The sequence below is a fragment of the Anneissia japonica genome, unplaced genomic scaffold (assembly GCF_011630105.1).
Source record: "Anneissia japonica isolate Jap-2015-1 unplaced genomic scaffold, ASM1163010v1 scaffold288267_len60626_cov154, whole genome shotgun sequence".
Taxonomy (NCBI): Eukaryota; Metazoa; Echinodermata; class Crinoidea; order Comatulida; family Comatulidae; genus Anneissia; species Anneissia japonica.
Genome location: NW_022743127.1, coordinates 1 through 21,865, shown reverse-complemented (window position 1 = coordinate 21,865; position 21,865 = coordinate 1). Strand labels below are relative to the sequence as shown.

General features: G+C 34.4%; 1 protein-coding gene across 1 annotated transcript in view; it reads left to right on the top strand.

Moving 5' to 3' along the window:
- LOC117119389 overlaps positions 1-21,862 on the top strand; it is a gene marked incomplete at its 3' end in the record, with an annotated part of 24,919 nt that extends 3,057 nt beyond the window's left edge. Inside the window, exons 5-29 of the mRNA XM_033264190.1 lie at positions 825-941; positions 2,068-2,496; positions 2,911-3,336; positions 3,477-3,902; positions 4,629-5,042; positions 5,518-5,631; positions 6,219-6,341; positions 7,022-7,444; positions 8,040-8,447; positions 8,862-9,284; positions 9,729-9,803; positions 10,173-10,315; positions 10,581-10,631; positions 10,931-11,110; positions 11,389-11,493; positions 14,082-14,207; positions 15,179-15,257; positions 15,689-15,798; positions 16,342-16,521; positions 17,007-17,156; positions 17,530-17,744; positions 19,459-19,708; positions 20,337-20,585; positions 21,094-21,348; positions 21,821-21,862. Coding sequence (XP_033120081.1) covers positions 825-941; positions 2,068-2,496; positions 2,911-3,336; positions 3,477-3,902; positions 4,629-5,042; positions 5,518-5,631; positions 6,219-6,341; positions 7,022-7,444; positions 8,040-8,447; positions 8,862-9,284; positions 9,729-9,803; positions 10,173-10,315; positions 10,581-10,631; positions 10,931-11,110; positions 11,389-11,493; positions 14,082-14,207; positions 15,179-15,257; positions 15,689-15,798; positions 16,342-16,521; positions 17,007-17,156; positions 17,530-17,744; positions 19,459-19,708; positions 20,337-20,585; positions 21,094-21,348; positions 21,821-21,862 — 5,513 coding nt within the window. The remainder of the gene's footprint in view (positions 1-824; positions 942-2,067; positions 2,497-2,910; positions 3,337-3,476; positions 3,903-4,628; positions 5,043-5,517; positions 5,632-6,218; positions 6,342-7,021; positions 7,445-8,039; positions 8,448-8,861; positions 9,285-9,728; positions 9,804-10,172; positions 10,316-10,580; positions 10,632-10,930; positions 11,111-11,388; positions 11,494-14,081; positions 14,208-15,178; positions 15,258-15,688; positions 15,799-16,341; positions 16,522-17,006; positions 17,157-17,529; positions 17,745-19,458; positions 19,709-20,336; positions 20,586-21,093; positions 21,349-21,820) is intronic.
- Positions 21,863-21,865: the final 3 nt, after the last annotated feature.

Genomic DNA, 21,865 nt, shown 5'->3' with positions numbered 1-21,865 from the left:
ATATATATATATACCTACATAAATTGGAACGTAACCGAAAAAGAAAAAAAAACTTAGCCTCTACTTGAGGTTGAATATATCGATAATATTGCCAATTGTTCAATAGGTATGTTTGCTGATATCATAATAATATAGGCCCTACCTTATAAACTAGAGAAATGTGAAGTATAAAGTTGGGTAGCTGGGCCGGGTGAGCAGGCTTAAGGGGTTGGGGAAAGGGGATAAAATTATTCAGAACTACTGCTGGATGGGTTGAGTGAAGACACTTAATAAAATGTCAAAAATTAACCGGTTCTTATGTTTTAAAAAGAGAGAATCAATTGTACTAAAACCTTGTTTGCACTGTCGAGGTACACAACAGTTTTATTATATGCCTACTAATTTGTATGTCGCCCTCTTTAGTTTCATACTGTACGCGAACTTTAGCTGCAACTTTCGTAGAGTGTGCTGAAAAAATCACTATAACATAATTAACTTTAAACTTAAACTGTAGTCAAATTTTCAGAACCATCTTGACCAAGTAATTGGAGAGAGATTCTCTATAAGCAGCTACCGTAGGCTGTGATAAAGTAGTATTACTAGGCCTTAGTAAGAAGGCTAGCTAGGCCTAGGCAGGCTAGGCTAGCCTAGGCCTAGACCCTTTGTCTGTAAAAATGCAAACTAGGCCTAGGCTAGTCCTACACTAATTAGGCATAGGCCTACACTAGAACTAGAACTATAAAAAACTCTAAAGAATTAATGTAATCAATCTTTCCATAGAAGTGCATAGAGTACTGTATTACCTAACTTAGGCCTAGGCTAACTGGAATATTTTCTTTCCAAAGCTATCGACCCCTGTGTTCCGAATCCATGTTTGAATGAAGCCACCTGTGATGCAATATCGCTGACAGAATATTCTTGCACATGCGTACTAGGATGGACAGGTGACTTGTGTGACAGAGGTAAGATTTTTTTTTGTGTGTGGATTTCTTTCCCTTTTTACAGTGACTTGTGTAACCAAAAAAGAGAAAAAAAAAACATTTAATCAGTCATGTATTTTTCTATTTATATAGGCCTACAGAAATTTGTTTTAATAGGTTAATGAATTAGAAATTGGTTTAAGACTGATGTAACAATAGTAATAATAATAATAATAAACAGCATTTATATTGCGCCGTCTTTCTAGCAAACTATTCCGAGGCGCAGTGACTCTTGACAAAAAGAAAAAGGATTTACTAATATTTATGTTTTTATATTGAATATTTAAAAAAAAATCCAATACACAGAGGCGAAATTTTGAAATTACCAAGTGAAAAAATTGAATAATAAAGTTAAAGTTGCAGTTATAAATAAATATATTTACTGACAAAATATTTACAGTAATTGCAATTATATACTTACTTTTCCATTTATCTCTATTCTGTACTTGTTTCTAGCTTTTATTGCTATATCTTGTACTCCTCTTTCTTTTTAGTTCTATCCCTTTTTAGCCTTGCATTTAATTTCTATTACTTCATTCTTTCTTATTCCTTCCCTTCTTCAGTTCATTTTCTTTCTACTCATTTTTCTTTCTTATTATTCGTTTAACAAAGTGCAAAAAGCTGTCAAGCACATTAGTACTACCCAGCCACCTGTATTATTTGCCGATTGTCATCAGGTTGATAGGCCACTGTCATGTAAATAACATTTAATTATGATATACTAGGGCCTACAATACAATGAATAATTATGGAAATTGTACTTTAATAATAAGTCGTTTAGCCTTCAAATTACAAAAGAAAATCCTTGTCAGAATAACAAACATTTTAATATATTTTGCAATACCAATCCTATAATCTATCTAGGCCTACACTTTAATTTCTGCCAGCAAATGTTAGAATTAGTTGTATTAAATTTTAATTGTCTGTAAATCTTTATTTTTTTATCTGATTTATTGAAATTTGATATTAAAATTATGAGATTCGTTTAGTTGAACAATACTGTACAACTAGATTTATTTTGTGTGTTTATATATCCTTTAAAAATATTCAACTTACTCATTAGTGATAACACACTCAATAATGATTTTTTACATTATACATTGTTTAGGTCTAGTGATTATCACAGATACAGATCTAGTAATCCTCAGTGGAGACCCAGTTACAGAAGGCACCTCCCAACCTTTATTCACCGTCAACATCAACCTCACCCCTGCGGCATCCTCCTTCCAGTTGACTGGCACAGATCTATGGAGATTTGAATTCTACTACAGCAATCAGAACGATGGCAGTGGCAGCATCATTGGTTCTGGCTCAGCCTTGCTTACACCCTTACAGGCTAGCACAGCTTGGATTCCTCCCAATGTTGCCAGCTTTAATAGTGTTGCGGTTTCAACATCTCTTGGCGTTATAACATGTTCGGAGTACAGATATCTGTGTGTGAATGTAAGGAAAGGGACAGCATCATCTGTTGATTATGATCTTGTGGGATTTCCAGATTTGACTGCCCTCAATCATTGCGCTGACGTTGGTTGCAGAGGTAAGCATAGGTGTATGCAAGGGTGGGTGGGGGGCGGGAAGGTCATACAACCCCCTCCCAAAAATTTTCAAAGGTTCACATTTTTTCCAAAGACATTTTTTTCTAGGGCCTTTTTACAATGACATAAATGAAAAAGCATTGATGATGTACCAGTATTGAGTCCAAAGACCTTGCCAATTACGTGACATAATCTATCTCAATTCTGGCAATTCTGAAACTGAGCCTGCCATCCGCTTCAAGCTGGTGGCGCTGTAATCAATTTTCCTGTCTCCCACTGAAAAGATCAACAAAATTATGATCACGACCCACCCAGAAAAAATTCTGGATATATCCCTGGATACAGGTGATATTTTCATTTTGAATTATGATTATTTTCTTTAGACAGGAATTTTAGTATGTTTTATCTGCTTTCAGGTGTTGAAATAACTGGGGTCCATCTGAGTCTCCTAACCTCTGAGCTTCTAGAAGGAGTGTCCTCTCAACCAATTCAGTTCAATCTGGAGTTGGAGTCAGTTGCTGAGGCTGGAAGTGTTCGTGGCTCTAATCTTTGGAAGTTCACTATGTTTGGAAGTGCATCCTCTAATGGTTTTGGTAGTCCTCGTATATCAAGTACAACAGCAACTCAAACGCCAGGTCACAGGAATACACCAGTCAATGCAGGAATACTGTCAGTCTTCAACAATCTACAGGGAACTTTCAACCTGAATCAGATTATCTGTCCCCAAGTACCATACTTCTGTGTTCAGGTTGAAAAAGGCGATACTGCTTTTCCAGACTTCACATTCACTGGAATTCCAGATGAATCTATCCTCACAGCCTGTGTTCCAGTTCCTTGTATAGGTATCAATCGTCTTTATGTTGAGTACTCCTTACTTAAAATAATGTTCACCCTTTCATTTTACAATAATACAAATAATAAGTAATAACAAAGTGTGTGTTATGACTTTAAACTGTTTTTAATCATCTTTTTTTTATGTTAGGTGTACAGATTACAAGAACATACTTCAGCATCGATGCTGGTGGAGTGTTTATAGAAAGGAGATTAAGTCATTCAGTTGACTTCTCTAGTTTCTTCACAACTAGTTTGACAGGTGGTAGTGTCAGTGGCAATAGATTATGGGAGGTCCAGTCATTTGCAAGTTCCTCTAGTGATGGAAGTGGTCAACGTTACAGTGTGTCGAATGTACCCCTGACGGAGCAGCAGGCTAGTGTAGGCAACATCGCTGGCTCTTCTTCATCCCTACAACAACTCACTGCAACATTCAATCTGGGTGGCACTAAGTGTGACCAGCTTAGGTACATGTGTGTGACTCTGGATAAAGGATCAAATGCTTCTCCAAACTTTACCCTGGATCCTCTACCCAATAGTGAAGTCTTGACTAGTTGTACAGCCATCGAGTGTAATGGTATGTTCTAGTTCAGTTTTTTTGAATAGCGAAGGGTTCTTAAATTATTTATTGCCACTGAAGCCCATGAGATGAAGTGAGTGATTGTAATGGGTATCTTGTTTACATTCCAATGGCTATATGTTGCTGGCCAGGACTCTCTAGTTAACTCCCAATGGACTCTTAAAACCAATTAAGTTAAGTTTATGGAGGTGCTAACAGCTCCCTCTGGACCATTTGACAGCTCACTCTCAACTACCAGACAGCTCACTATATGGACCATTTCTGCTAACAGGGACTTTTGCCTCATGAGTAGCGCACCCGTCACCACAAAAGAATGGAAATTTTAGAAAAAAAATAAAAGTTTTTGTATATTTTTATTACACCTGCTGCTGCCTTAAATTCACCAAATATGAGATGTATATTTCTTCCTAATTATATAAATTGAATGCATTTAACCTTCCCATTACTACACTGTTTACATTCAACAATAACATTTTATTTTTATTTTCTTGTCCATCTGGATGTTCTTGGCAAAACCATTGGCTAATTAAGAAAGCAAGATTTTTTTCCCGCTCTTTAATCTTTAAATAATAAGTGCGTGAAACAAGGTATAAAAAATGTCTGGCCTAAATATAAATTTCCAGACATCACAAATAGAAGAAATAATAATAATAATAATAGTTGGATTAAAAGTATTGATTGATTGTTTTAAACCAGTCCAATAAAATATCTCCCCGCCTCCAGGTGTGATTGTAACAACGATTATTCCAAGGATCATAAGAGGAATCCCAATCCAGTATGGTTACAGTTCTAACAACTTTACTTGTGAACTGACTGTCAATGCTAAAAGCGATGGTGCAAGCATTGCAGGATCTGGTCTGTGGAACATTGTTGCCTACGTTAATAACCAGGAAGACGGCCGCGGTGTACGTGCTGCAGAGCAACAGATCTCGCTCACATCTGCACATACGACTACCTCGTTAGCAGCTGGCGGTCAAGCATTTTTCAGCCAGCTTGAATTCAACTTTGACCTTTCAGGTGTGAGTAGTTGCGATGATGTAATGTTCCTCTGTTTTGAGCTGCAAAAGGCAGACTCATCTATTCCTGATTTTACTCTTGAAGGCAGCACAACCACTTGTTTGAGCATCAACTGTCAAGGTAAAGCAGCAAGTTTCCCAGTTTTAAGATAATCATCATTATTATTGTAAAATCAGAATAATGAAGCAAACTTAAATGTTATCTACCTTTTACTAGGTAACCTGTTTATTAAAATACTACTTTCTCTCTGGGCCAGTTATGCTTTATAAAGTAAGTTTCATAATCAGGCTTAGGAGTGGAGATATTTTTTGTTGTGAGAAAATATCCTGTTGTCACAGGAGTTAAACCCAGGACCTCACAGTAGCATGTGGTTAGAATTTAACAATGGTCACAAAGTCAGTTGGATTTACACTAAAAAAGTATTGATTATGTACAGGTACAATTTTTTAATTTTAAATTTACTTTTTAACCTCTGCATTTCATTTATCCAGTGAATGATTAATGTTATTAGGTTTTGTAAAAGAAAATTGATAAAGAAGCAAATTGATTTTTTATTTTACCATTTGGTTTTAATGGAAACATTATTGATTTGCAGAATACAATGCCTGTGATAGTAACCCATGCAGTAATGGAGGAATCTGCTTTAAGGTTGGGGAGGCATTTACATGTACATGTGCTGCAGGTTGGACTGGACCAGTCTGTACTCAGAGTGAGTCATCTTCCCTAAAGCTCTGTTATGCCATTTTTACACTATCGAGCCATAACAAACACCGGTGTGACACCGGAGCAAAAACCCATTTAAACTTAACAAAGAAACTGCGGGATTATCTCGGCTTACATTCATTTACTCTTAACTTTTTCACTACGTAATTTCCTATTCCATATTTATTCAGACGGAGAGCCGCCCTCAACGGCTCAAAATAAGGTCAAAGGTCATGCAGATTGTTCAATATAATATATGCAAACGTCATGGGGATATCCCCAGGATATCCTCATTTGTTTACAGTGACGTCATAAAGCCGCTGTCAGCGGCTTTCCGCTCAAACTGCATATTTTATCTGCGCCGCTGTGAGCGGCTCGCCATAGCGAAAGAGTTAATAAAGAACCCCGACTGAACACCGGTGTTGAATGCTGTCATAATCATCATCATCATCATCATCATCATTATGATGATGGTAATGATTATTATCTGTCACACCTGTCACCCCCACCTATAGTCCATGCACGACCCTCTACATGCCTCACCACCTGTTCATTCAATGCTGTTTCTGAATGCTTCCAACCTTTGTTTTATAGTCATCGATAACTGTAACCCAAACCCATGTGTTAATGGTGGGACATGTGTAAATCAGGTGGCTAGCTATTCCTGCTTATGTCTTTTTGGCTGGAGGGGTCCAAACTGTGGTGAAACAGATACTGGTAAGTTATTTATTCATCCTCTTATATTGTAGATTTTGATGTTGTATTATGCAAATTTTATGTCATAGCCTGTTATATATTGCATTTTATGTATCCATGGCAATTCAGAGGGAGCGGATTTAAAGTCAAGCTCCGAATGGAAATTTTTTTTTTTCATGATTTTTTACAAAAAAAGGTCATGACCACCCATTTTCCCACCTTCTTTCCCCAGTTTTGAAATATTCCAAAATCTCTATCGCATTAACTGTTGCACAACATATCAAAAGTTGTTTTTCCCCAGAGCCTGGCATAAAAAATATGGGCCACTTTAACCTGTTTAATTTTCCAAAATTGTAATGTATATATTCTGAAATTGCAGTTGTGCCCTCTCTTTTTTTTCTTGTAACACCTTCTATTCTTTTAAATCAATCAATTAGTAAAACTCAAGATGTATGTTAGAAGTGATGAATCATTTGCCAAAATATATTTTATATAAATATATATATGCAGGAAATGTCTCATTAAAATGTTAGCCTATTTATATTTCATGTTGCTTATTGATAAAAATAACAGTTAAATATTTAAATATATATGCCTTGGGATAGTAAAAATTCAACTAATGGTAACATTCAAAAAATATTATTTATAAGTAAACTTTTCGAATTTTTAATCCTAATCTTAGGTCTATATTTTATTTTTAGGAGTTGAAATATCCGGCACCACTGTTCTCCTGGAGTCTGGCTATCTTCGACAGAGCTCTGCTACCAACACATTCCTTCTTGATGTATTTCTCCAAGCAACCGCCACAAGTGCGTTGGCCAGTGGATCCGGTCTATGGAAGGGAAGAGCCTTTGGAAGTAGCAGCTCGTCTGGGAGTGGTGTCCGTTATGCCGAGCAAGATATTACTTTTGACAGCGTGCAAGCAGAAACCAGCATTGTACCGAATACTGTTAGGCTTATTAATAACGTCATGGTAGATTTTGACTTTAGCAACAGAGTTTGTATAGAGGGCCAGTACCTGTGTGTAGAGATTCAAAAAGGTGATAATCCTGCGCCTGACTTCATCTTAACAGGGGTTCCTTCATCAGATGCATTGGTTGGGTGCGTTGAAGTCACTTGCCTAGGTAAGTTACAAATAAAGTATTATTTGATGGATTAGGTGTTTTTATATGCCTACCTTCAGGTTTACTAAAAAAAAATAAACAACAGATTAAATCTAATCCTAAATGTAAACTTTTTATTTGTCTCATTAATTTTACCTTATCATTAATTATCATAATAATGCCATTCTTACAGTTCAGTCTACCTCGTCAACGGCAGAATACTGCCATTTTCGATAGCTCAGTATGCTTTAAAAAACGATGGGGTGGGGGGAATACTGTTGTATATATAATAACTAAACATTCTTTAAAAAAAAAATACATTATGATAAGACTGACACATTAAAAATATAAAAATCCATTTAAAGTTTTTGAGGATCAATCAAATGAATGTTTTCTTGTTTTAAGTGAGAGAAGTGAACTTTTAAAAGTAATAATTTAATAATGGAGTAGAAATTGCAAAACAACGATGAAACCTGCTTGTATAGCATCAAGACTGGCACCAAATGTCTTTTAGGCTAATCGGCCAAACTGGAGAGCAATCTTTTATGTAGATAACAAACAAATTTATCTAAAACTCCACATTTATACATACTTCTAATCCCTTAACTTTTTTAAGGTGTTGAGATCACAAGTATTTTTAGTGGTCTTCCACGTGGATTCGAAGTTGTTGAACGTACATCTTCCCAACCAATTAACTTTGCGCTGAATATTGTTAGTGACAGAGCTGCTGGCAGCGTTACAGGACTTGGATTGTGGAAACTTTTTGGCTACTTTACCAGCAGTGATAACTCTGGAGTGCCACAAGTTCAACAGATTCAGCTAGATGCCATCCAAGCTGCCACAGGGATCACTGCTGGAGAGGTTGCTACGATCCAGAACATCGCAGCGTCCTTGAGCCTTGACGGTGTTTGTGCTGATGTTGGTTATTTTTGCATGGCGCTTGCTAGAGGAGATGCACCGTCTGTTGATTTTAAGCTTGAAGAGACAAGTCAGCTTAGTACATGCATTGAGGTCACATGCAGGGGTAAGTCAACACAATGATGGTAATACACATGAGATTATTAAGTATTATACAGATAACGAATGACGGTACTATTTGACGAGGTCAGCCGTTCAATGAATGAGAATATTCTTTCCATTGCGTGAATAAAAACATTCATTATTTAATTTATAACACACATAGATTGTCATTTGATATTTTACGAAAAAAATCTACATTTATGCACGGATGGAAATAAAAATGCACATTGGTGACAATTTAAATAGAAAAAACTAATGTTATGTTATACGAAATCCACCAATAGGGATCTATTTAGGTGTGTTATAATAATGAATAACATAGCCTACACTCTTTTTATGAAACTGTCAGCCATTTTAGAACCTTCTGGGATTTACTTTCACAATCGAACATATGCCATTGTCTTCCCCATTTTAACAGGTGTTGGAGTCACTGGAACATCATATACATCTACATCAGGACTCCTTAAAGAAGGATCAGCCAATCACCCATTCACATTTGACTTGCTCATAACCTCTGACCCACAAGGTGCCAGTGTCCAGGGGTCAAATCTCTGGAATGTGGAACTTTTCTCAAGCTTTGACCAGTTTGGTACTAAAAATAATGTAATTGATCAAGTGGTACCTTTGACCAGTGAACAGAGTGGTACAGGTTTACTGGCTGGTGTGCCTGTGACCCTCCAGAATGTCATGGCTTCTCTTGACCTTTCAACTGTGACCTGTGCAGATATTCCATTTTTGTGTACACGTTTGTCACGTAGTGTTTCAGCGTCAACAAATTTTACCCTTGAAAGCTACCCAGACGGAGACAGGTTGACCAACTGTAAGACAGTGGGTTGTGAAGGTAACTTATTTAGACATATTGACAGTGAAGAATATTTGTCTTTAAAACTAAAGGAAATATGTAGGGACGGAGGTTTTGTGGTTACTTTAAGAAACCATTGTTTTTAGTTTAGTCCCTCTACCTAAAAAATTTTGTAATAAATATAATTTAACAACATAACTCCATTGGCTTCATAAAAAATAATTATCCTATGTGTTTAGTGTGTTATTGACATATTTTTATGGTTACTGTTGTTTTTTGTGAGTGATGGAATCATCAATAATCACTTTATTCAAAAACCTAGGTCAATGTTCATTATAACAATTGCAAAGTAATAGTCATACAAAAGACACATTTACAAAACTTAACAACTTTACTATGGTAACAAACTAGCAATAATAAAGATATATATGTAGAATTGGAATTCAACGGATAGAGTTTAATGAATTTTTAAAAATCTTTCAGAGCCAAACACTGCACCTTATTTCTTATTTGGAGGAGATTTTAACAACGTGGTTATACCTGAAGATTCCCAACCTGGTAAGTTGAATCACCTCTTAGGTTTTATTCACTGATGATTATATTCTTGAAGGGAATTTGAGTTCTTGTTGGGCAGTGTAAACTATGTGTCCCTAGCACTAAAAAAAATATAGTATATTTAATATAGCTTGTATGGAAGATGAGCAGCTCGCTATATATTCCTGGCACTGGTACCCCAGTGTGACATTGCTGGAGGAGAGAGAGGAGAGGAGCATGTTCACGTTGTGAGTTAAAAATGCCTTTGCAATCAAAGCTTGACAAAATTATTGCTACATCACTTCCGGAATATGCTTGGTAGGTGTCATTATTTGTTCTTTCTTTTGACTCTCATTCAAGTTTGCTATATATCATTCTCTTTGTGTCTTCAAGGTACTGTTATATATACTCTACGTGGAGGTGATAATGAAGGGGATATACTCACCTACGGTCTTGTTGGTGACTTGGCAAATCAGTTGTTTCAGGTCAACTCAGTGACAGGCGAAGTTACGCTCAGGACAAATCTGGATTCAGAGGTATTAAATTTAAAGTAATATATAGCATAGCGCCTTCAGGGATGCACAAAATGTCCACCTCTTTACAGATGTGGCAAAATTTGAAAGAAAATATACAAAAAGGAAACACTCCTAGAAAAACTAATATACGGCCAAAGAGCAGGGAGATAGATACTTGGTTTCTTCCAACACAAAGCTATACATTTGATTTTCCAATACATGCGAAAACTACTATAGTAACAAATTAGCAATAATAAAATTAAAATTATTTTTATTGTTCTTGTAGAATGTGAACATATATAATATATCAGTGTCTGTGAGTGATGGTCGGGAAACTGTAAGTATAAATTCATAGTTGATAATAAATGCAACATGATTATGATAATAGTGGTGAGGATAATATTAGTGATAAAACAATGGTACTCTTTACAATTAAAGTGGAAAGAGTAAAGATATATTTGTAGTTTAATAGCCTGTTCTCTTGATACTGGAAAAATTCATATTTTCGTTAAGCAACAAAAAGAAAACATATTTTTTTTGTGGATTTCTTAAACTGTAGTTACAAGAAATGTCTTCTTGATTATGTTTTTTATATTGAGTGAAATATTATCTTAAAAATATTTTATTAACTACCAGGTTATTGAATATTCAACCGTGTTCGTTGGCGATGTGAACGACAACGCCCCTGTCTTTATCGGAACACCATACACAGCTACTGTTGAAGAAAGCCAAGCCCCCAATAGTGTTATTTTCGAAGTGGAAGCCATAGATCTTGATAGTGGCCAAAATGGTGCCGTAACTTATCAACTAGCAGAGGTATGTATTGGAATCCACTAAGCTCTGTCTATGCTATAAAATTTTCTTTGACAAAAAATTGTTGTATGCTCATATATAGTCATGATGTGCCTATATATGGTGATGATGTGATGTCATCATGACCATATTTGGGCATGTCATATGTTTTTTTACATAAAATTTGATAGTCAGGGCTTTTTATTCAAAGTCTGTCTACATCTGTAATAAACATACTGTGAATGTTTTACAATATTATACTGATGGAGTTTTACTGTATAATTATTTTACGTTTTTTACAGGCATCAGAACTGTTTGAGGTATCTCCTTCATCAGGTGAAATTATCCTCATCGGAACATTGAATTTTGAAGAATCCGCAAGCTATCAGTTAAGAGTGCGAGCCTATGTGAGTAAATTATCAGAAATTAACATGAAAATATATATGGTTTCTATATGGGGCTTGCCATGCCAAAACCAGTATCAGCAACCAACATAAGAAAATTTACTTTTTAATACATTCATATTCTCCACATTATAAGCTTTAAAATTTATTCATTTACTGGAATCGACTTATTATTGTCAAAGTAAAAGTATTACAGCTTCTCTGTACTAAAGTATACAATATTATCACATTTCTCTGCTAATTATTCAGTGTAACATATAGCGACAGTATGCTGGTTTTGGGATGGGAAGCCTTATATAGGAAATTAAAAGAACATGATTGTGGGCAGTGTTAATAAGAAAATGCTTTACCAAATTTAAACAAACAAACTGTGTTCTAATAATAATAATAATAATAATAATTTATTCGACATTTCACTTTTATAACAGTGGCAACACACAATTAAGTGGTGCAGTCAATCTTAAACTAAGAGAACAAATTGCTCTTCTCTTATTAAAGAAATATAATCAATTTAGACAAGGCTTAACAAAAGTATCTATGAAAACTAAACAAAGGATTAATCAAAAACAAAAACAGGCCTATTAAATACAATAGGAAAAAAAAAAAAAAACTTGTGTTAAAGAAAGCACAATCAATTTACACAAAGCTTAACAAAAGTATTAATGAAAACAAAATTAGAATTAAACAAAAACAAAAGGCTTAACAGTTAGGCCTATTAAATACCAAAGAACAAAGAAAAGTAACTTAAAGCAACAATGTAAAATCCAACCAGTTTCAAATATGAACGTTTCTCCCAAGCAAGTTTTAAATATTTTTTGCAGTACTTGTCAAATGCTGTAAAAACCTCATCATTAAGATCAGTGGTTTCTCCCCCCGTTACAAGCTGTATTTTCTCGTTAATATTTGATTCGGTAAATTTTTCCCATATTGCAGACTCAGAACAAAATTCAAGATCTTTTTTCAAATCTAATATTACAGACTCCCTAATAACCTCGAATGATTTGCAAATAAATAAAAAGTGTCTGACATTTTCGCACAAGGTACAATGGCCGGATATCTCTTTAGACCACTACAGGTCCTGCCATCTAGGGGTAGAGTATTTGATCTTACTTTAAATTTTAAACTTGCCCCTAAAAAATTTTTTTATCTAGGAGATATTTTTCAAGGCTTGGGCTGGATTTTAATTTTGAATAACCTTCTAGAGATGTTTTTTGTTGTATCTTCAGGGCTTGCCCTAACTTTTTTTGGTAACTAGCCCACTGGGCTAGTTTACTAGAGATTTTACTAGCCCACAAAATATTTTACTAGCCTACAGACAGGAACAAATTTTGTTTCAAAATATTTATTAGCGACAATTAAATTTGAAGGTTGATTTGCAGTTTCATAATTTTCGTAGCATTGCTGTTTGAGCTACCCTCTCAAAATATTGTTGAATAAATAAATAAAATATCACCCATCCTGCAAAATCGACTCTGGTTATAACAGGGACAGATGAGCATGTTTTACATCTCCCTAGTTATAACTTTGGCTTTCTAATATTTAACAAAGGGCCCAGAAATCAATCAAACCAATGCATCTGTTAAATCTTTACGTCTCAAGTCTCTCACCCCCAATGGCAATAAATCTTGCTTAGGCTACCTAGGTCTAGACAAGACCTAGGGCCTGGGCTAGCCTAGCCTACCTATAGCATTTAAGTACTTATTATTAAAAGTTGAACATTTTAAAAATATCATTATGAGAAAATAATATGAATATAAGGTAGTACATTAAATTAAATGTTCTAACTACCTAAATTAACCAGATTGAACGATCAAACGATCTTCTATTGAGAGAAAGATAACATGCCATCCTGTAGTGGTTGGTGAATGACTTGGGGATCATCTTAATAATTAAACACTCACGCATGTGGAGAGCTGAAAGCTAGCTAGAGTGTACGGTACTCTCTGGGCTGCGGTACCTCCTGTGCAGGGATTGTCTCGAAAGTTCCGCTTTTTAAAAAAAATTTTAAAAAGAAAATGTTTTTCTTGCTAATTATTCTCCACTAGACAACCGGGCAACATGAGGAGTAAAGAGGCTAGCCCGTAGCGGCTTTTACTAGACATTGTACGCCGGGCTAGTACTAAATCGAGCCCTGATCTTGTTTATCCAATCTTCCTTGTAAAAATCTGCAATATAGAGGTCAATAGTTCTAGTTGAAAAGTTATTAAAAGTAAAATTATTAAAATCAAAAAATGTGTTCGAACAAGTTCAAATCATGACACTTATCTAATGTATCACATAAATATAAAAAAGGATATTTCAACATATCAAAATCACAGTCGAGTTGAAACATGCAGTGGAGTAAAATATTAGGCCACCGGTTTACATTCATTTTTACGATTCGGTTAAGAAACTTAATTTTATTCACTTCATGTGTTTGTAACTATGACATAGGTCATTATTTTGGCCTTTGTTGGAAATTTTCTACAGTTTAATTTTGTCAAAAACCCGAAGGTAAAAGATTGACTATAGATTTTAATTTGTAGCAGTTTTCTTTTATTTTTTTTGTCATTTTGATTACGATCACTTACTGCCTGTATAATAATTTTCAGGATGGTGGAGTACCTCGTATGGAAAGCGAGGAGGAAGTGATCATTACAGTAGGAGATGTTCAAGATTCTGATCCTGTGTTTGTCAACTTGCCCTACTCACCTACAGTAGATGAGGAAACAACAGTTGTAAGAGCTCAAGTTTTGTTAATTTTAGTTTACACCATTGTAGATGTATTTTCACAGTCAAGTGTATTCATGTACTAGATTATAATCAGATTCACCAAGAATAGGAGAAATGTACAAGATGCACCTTGTTAATGTTTTTCACAATTTTATACTTTAACTTGTAGGTCTGATGAAAAGATTTTTGTGCCTCCCAACATTAAAATAATCTTTAGAAATACCTCACACAAAATGTTACATGTATATAAAATAGTGATAGTTTGGAGAAAAACAAAAATTGTGATGCCTCTGACTGTCAGTCATTTTTACTTATTCTTTCTTTTTACTGAATAACACGTTGAGTGCTAAAGCATTGATTTCCAAAACTTTATAAAGTATATACAAGGTAAAAAAAAAATAAATAATAATAATAATTATATACATTATAGTTTAACATAACAATAAAAAAATTTAAATAAAAAAATATAGGCAAGGTCAAGGAAATATTTGTTTTAGATATTACAGACCTGATATAGAATTTTTAAATTTTGAAACTGTTACAGATTTATAGTTTATTTTAATATCATCTGGGAGTTTATTCCAGAGCTTAGTAGACCAGTATACGTAAGTTCTTATACCTTGCATATTACTCCAAGACTGTTCTATAAGAGTATTTTTACTTTGACTTTTAGTACAATGTGAGTGCAGACAGTCATTAAACATAAATTTTTGTGATAGGTAACATTTAAACACTTAAAAAGCATTATATGTAATTGTTGTTCCCATTTTTCACTAAGTTTACTCCATTCTAATGCATTTAAAATATCAACAATTGGAGTTTTTACGTCAGCAGACAGTAAAATTCTTCCCAATCTATTTACTAGAACTTGAAGGGAATTGGAAAGATGGGGCTTGCCTACTTGTGATACTTTGACTATCTCCTTCCATTGTCAATCATAATGCACATTCTTCAAACCTACTTTTTGTTTTCTTAGGGAAGTGTTGTTCAGGTAGTTAGTGCAGAAGATCCCGATGTTGACAATCCAAATGTAATTCAGTATAGCATTATTTCAGGTAAGTGCTACAAGACGATTCCATAGACCTTTTTAAGTGATTTTTTGTTCTGACATCATAGGCTAATATACTCAACACATTCCTAATCTTCCTTTATTTTATCAACATAATTGTTTTATATTATTACTTTGGAGAACTTTTTTCCAAGTTTGGAAACCTGATTCTTGTGAATATTCATATGTAAGAAGCATTGCCCTATTTCCCTCATCTTTCAAATATGATGTTAAGCAGTTAATCCTGGGTCTCTGGGTGGGTGGACTACTGCAACGCAAGCATCGGCCCCAAAGGGATAGAGTCCCTTATAATTAGCTGAATAAAAAAGATTGATCATTGTCAAATATGAAAGTAATTAATACACTTCTGATTACTTTGTCCACTATTATATAACAATGTCATTATTCATATTTAAAAAAATGATATTTTTAATATAGGGAATGAACAGGGGTTCTTCAGCATTAACTCATCAACAGGAGTGTTGACTTTGGCCAATATGATTGATCTGGAGTCGGGTGCACCATCAGCTTTTACAGTTGTGGTCAGGGTAAGTCTAATCAAGTGAAACCAAACTTTACTAGGGGTGGCGCGGCAGGTGGCCTGGCAGCCCGGATCTAGCTCTCAAGGCGGCCTGACACAGGTGGCGGGGAGCCATAGAAAAATTAAACATGGTGGACCTAAGGTGGGTGTGGTCTCCAGCCCATCTGTTGTTGGGGAGCAATAGACTAGGTGTCGGGGAAAAGCAACTGGCACCCCTGTCAACTACATTTGTCTATTTTTTTACTAATATACCAATTAAAACTGGTTTCTTAATAATAATTATGTAATGAACAATAAAATGAACAATAAAGAAACAACCATTGATGACTAGCTTAAAATACTTTCAATTACTGTATGTTACCATTGAGATCAAACATTATTACCTATCAGATTTTCTATTATAAAGAATACATTCATTCAAATCAAATCAAATGAAGGTTTTAATGTCTGTAGATTGCCCTGCAATGCAGTATGTTTACTTGTGTTTGAATAAAAATGGAACACATTTCAGTCAAATCTTTAAAGGAATATAATTTTTTTACATCTTTAGGCAACAGAAATAGGGCCCACAGGAGGTGCTAGCGCCATCACAGAATTTACAATCCGTGTTGCTGATGTGAACGACAACCTCCCTGTTTTTAATGCACCAATTTATGTTGAAACTATCTCTGAACTTTCACCTGTGAACACGCCTTTGAATCTAGGCATATCAATCAACGACACAGATACGGTAGGTTGGTCTTCTGTCAACTCTGCGAAAGTATATTTGAATTTCATTTCTTTTAGTTCGATTTTTTTTTTCCTTCTATCTTATGGTAAGTTTAAATTGGTATTTTTCTCCGGAAAGCACAGTACAGTACATGATGATTCAAATTACAACAAAATGGTATATTTATTATGATAGTAGTTTTATATTGATGTAGTTCTAAGCTGGAATTTATAAAAGAATATGACAGTATAATATAATGGCAGTCTGTGAAGTAAATAGCGAATAAGTATAAATGTTCCACTTGAATCAACCCATGATATATGAAGCTGTATCATGACCAGAGTGTGCTTTCCAATTTGAGAACCCTCTAATTCTTAGACCTCTCTAATTCGAGACTACTTGTTCAAAATAACAAAGATTTCCAGGTACACAAATAATATATTCCTTGGTGTACATTTGTTTTTTCTTATAAAAAAGATTAAGTGTGAATTTCTATTTGATTCTAGGGCATTAATTCTGCGTATTTGATCAGTCTAAGAGGAACCAACAGAAACCTGTTCAGTGTGGCCCCTACCAGTGGTATTGGACTGTCCACGCCTGTTGTAAGCTTAGCAAGTACATTGGATTATGAGACAAGCAGTAGTTACACTGTTGAGGTAAACATTCCAATTTAAATTAATGATATTGATGCAAATGGAATATGTAATAATAACAATAACAAATAACAATGACAATAAAAACAAAAAAAATAACAATAATAACAATAACAACAATAACAATAATAAATAAAAATAATAAATAACAATAATAATAATAATCTTTTAGACTTTTGTAGGGCTTCATGTTCACAAGGCCTGTTGTAAACGCTTATATGATTACCCCCGATCATTGGATCGAGCACATACGAAACCCATACTCAGCTCCCTGGAGAGAATTCCATAACATTGCAGCTGTAATATTTGTATAAATATGCAAGTGTTATGTATTCTTGATTTTGTTGATTAAAAATCAAAAAATTTCTTTTTTTAGATTTATGCAACAGATGCAAATGATCCAACAAGGGAAACCTCATCGACAATCATTGTTAATCTGATGAATGAGAACGATAACTCGCCTTTCTTTTCCCCACAATCATATCTTGTTAACATACTTGAAAACGTGACTGTGGGAGCAATGGTGTTGCGAGTCACAGCAACAGATAATGATGGCGATCTAGTGACTTATGAAATTTCGAATAATCCCAGGTTAGTTATTTTGTTTATATGTTTTTATATTCAAAAAATAGTAAAATTTTAAAGTATATATATGAAAGCTTATACAGTACTAACTAAGCTGTATGGAATTCAGATATTTATATATAAATTATTTATTAAAGCTAAGAAACTCATGTTTAATATTGACTAAATTAATAGATTTGAATTAAAAATAATATTGCACTGGTGAGAGAAGAAAGACACAAAAAAGATCTACTGATATCACAGAAAGAAAAATTAATGAGGAGCTCTAGAAACACTCGGCTGATTGATTAATAGATCTTTTTTAGCTCTACTGCCTCTATTATACTGCCCTCATGAGGCTGATTGATTGATTAATTGATCTTTTTTGGATCTACTGCCTCTATTATACTGCCCTTATGAGGAGCTCTAGAAACACTCAGCTGATTGATTAATACTGTAAAACCAGAAAATTTCGCGCCACAAAACTTTTACGAATTGATAATTTAGGCCGTTTTCGCGACATTACACTTTCGCGAATCGCAAAAGGCCTAAATTTTATTCATGAGAGAAATACCATACAATAGCTGAAAATATCGTTTCGTGAGTTCTAGGCCTAGGTTAGATAGGCCTACAGCCAGCTGTCTAGGCTAAGCTAGGCCTAGGCTAGGCGTCTTAAGCCTGCAGCCCTCAGCTGGAGGACCAGGACTTAGATGGCCATCCAGCACAGTTCAGAAAGAGACTAGTTTACACACATACAGTACTCACTCGTACATACAATATTCCTACATTTTGTATGGTATTCAATCATCCTACAATCAACAATGTTTTAATATCAAAACGTGTGTTTTATTAACAAATTATATTCTTACACATTGTTTGATGATAACTGAACATCGTGGTATGTCATGGTGTACGAAAAATTAGTTTCTATTTTAACTTCTTAGTACTGTATACACAGCAGAGTGGTTGCACATGTGCAATCACATGCAGTGATGATCAAAACCTCCCTGATCAGTATATTTACTGAGTAGGTTAGGATAGGCCTAGAATTTACGAATTTTTCGAGCTCAACATCAGAATTTAAGGTCAGAATATTGATTCAATAATTGAAATACATTCTATTAAGTTTATACACATTTAATAAAATTCACCAAAATAATTAAAAATACAATTTTTAAAATGCTGAATTTGTTAACTCTTCACAAACATGTTGCAAGTTGTGGGGATTCCCCATTTAGGCCTAGGCCTTAGATCTGCATTGCATCATCGTCGGCGAGTTTAGGCCTTAAAATACTGGCAATTCTTGCTGTTTATTGTTCATTATCATCTTTAAAAAAGTTGAAATTAATTTTTGGTATAATTCAGTGATTTATAATGATCATAATCTCATTTCTGAAACTGATTCGACATTCACGATTATCAGATAGTACTCTACCGATCTTTTTTGAAACATAGAAAATGTGACCTGAAAATTATTCGCGGCATAAAATTTTCGCGAATGGCCTAGATTCACGAAAGTTTTATGCGCGCGAAATTTCCTGGTTTTACAGTATTTGATGGATTAATAGAGCTTTGTTAGCTCTACTGGCTATATTATACTGTCCTTATCAGAGCTTTCGAGATTAAGTATTACTTATTGTAAGAGAGCAACATAATTTCCAGCAGTGGATAATAAAGCATGGTGTATGCTTTTCTGCTTATTTAGGATATTTTGAATTTTTCTCTGCTGACTATCTTACAGTTTTACAATTGACGCTGTTAGTGGAAATATAACGACAACCCAGGAATTGAATTATGAGGACTCAACTCAACATATCTTTACCGTACTAGCTTCAGATAATAGAAATCCACCAAGAACAGCAACTGTGCAAGTAATAGTAAATGTTGAGAATGTCAATGATAATGCGCCACAATTCCCGCGTGATCGCTACGATTTGAACACTTTTGAGAATGAGAATTATGGGCCTGGTAACCCGCTCTGGACTCTTGAGGTATATTTTTAGACAGTAATTTTAATGTTTATAACGTTTATAAAAGTATTATTTATGAAAGTGAATTTGTATAATTTATTGTTTTATGGAACAAAACAATACATGACACTTAATAGGAAAATAGATTGTGGCACACTATACAAATATCGTATTGGATGACATGAAATTTGGAGAGTATATTTGCTGATGTATGTAAAAGAAATAACTACTTTGAAAAGTGTATATAAACTTTGTTGAAAAAAACACAAAATTTTACACATATGTGACCATATGTATATGTGTTTTTGCATTTTATAAAAGAAAATACATTGAAGAACAATTCTGCAAAATTTCAATCATCAAATCTAACTGAAAAGTGTAGTAATTATTATTAACAACATACAAATAAATAATTTTTGAGTCTTTAATTGAAGGCTGTTTTCTCAAAACCTTCATGACTGATCTGCAATGAATTAAATATTCATAACTTTGCTGATACTCAACCAATTTCCATCAAGTAAACACTGTTTTCAAGAATTCATGTAGAAAGTAAAATCACTGAAGAATCAAATTTGAATTTTTCCTACAAACGGCTGGATTTGCCAGAGCCAGTCACATATAACTTTGAAACAAATCTTGATATTTGTAGGCTACCGATTCTGATATGGACCCCACCAATCTACCAGTGTACAGCTTCCTAGTGACAAGTCCTAATGGAGACACCATGAAAGTCTCGGAGTACATGGGTCTGCGTATTGAGACATTGTCCGGCGTGGGTTACATCTATACAACATCCCCAATAGATTATGACGTCCTGGATGGGTCAATTTTAGTTACTGTTATCGCTGAGGATTCTGATGGTTTATCAGACACAGCAACTCTTAACATTAATGTCTTGGTAAGAGCAAGGAAATATCTGGATTTTGAAGAGAGAATATATATATATATCAGCTTCTTATTGGCCAAATTACAAGATACCCATTAATTAGAACAGTTAAGCCTAATACTCAATTCGTAATGGCCCCCGAAACCACAAGTCAGAAATACCGGGATTGTGTCCAGCGGGGGATAATTTTTACCTTGTATAGTAGTTTAAGTCATTATAATCACAATCTCAATTTTCAAGCCCCGAAACCTTCATTCAAAAATACGGGGATGGTGTCCGGCGCGGGATAGTTTATTACCTGATTTTGCTATTTTCACCTAGTTATTATTTCTGTTATTAATTTATGAGCAGACCCTTGCAATTATATTTCTAATTAAAACAAAAATTTTTTTTTTTTTTAATGAAATAAATGTACTGAATACAGAATCCCTGAAATATTTGATTTGATGTTATTAGTTTTTTATCAGATTTGATTAGTTTTAGTTTTAAATAATTCTGATTGTTTATTATATTTTTTTAGGATACGAACGACAATGCCCCAGTGTTCAACCAATCATCATATTCCTTCACAATTCCCGAGAACATACCTCCTGGTCAGAGCATATTCCAGGTTGTAGCTACCGATGGCGATAGATCACCACAGTACGGTACACCCTCTCTCCGGTACTACATTAATCCACCAAGCTCCACCTTCTCAATATTTCAATCCACCGGACAGATCTTTACCGTGAGATCTTTGGATTATGAGGCTGGTGATACAAGTTATGAATTGCAGGTAAGGTGATGTTATGTTTGCTCTGCCATTTATGAAGATTAGTCAAAAAAATACAATTTCAGTATCAATATACAAGTGATGTACTATAGATTAAATATGGTTTTAGGACACCCCCTAGACATCACCCCCAGACAATTGTCTAAGCTATATTCCCTCATGAGCTGCACTGTTTCTGATTAATTTTTAAAAAGTATTGGTGTAGTTGTTATATTTATTTTATTTTTTATTTTATAATTGTTTGGGCAAACAACAAGCTATACAAAGCTATCCTAATAATATAAATAAAATGAAAATAATAATCGCATCTGCCACAGTCCATGAAAGACAAAATAGCCAAAGATAATAGTGAATGTCTTCCCCATTAAACAATTACAGGATAAAAAAAAAGCCATCACTGAAAAAAACCTAAATGTGTGTGTGGTAGGTATTTGAGTATTCCTGTTTCATTTTGTCCATTTTAAATTTCATTTAGGTGATAGCCATTGACAGCTTTCAACCCAATGAGATGACCGGCACA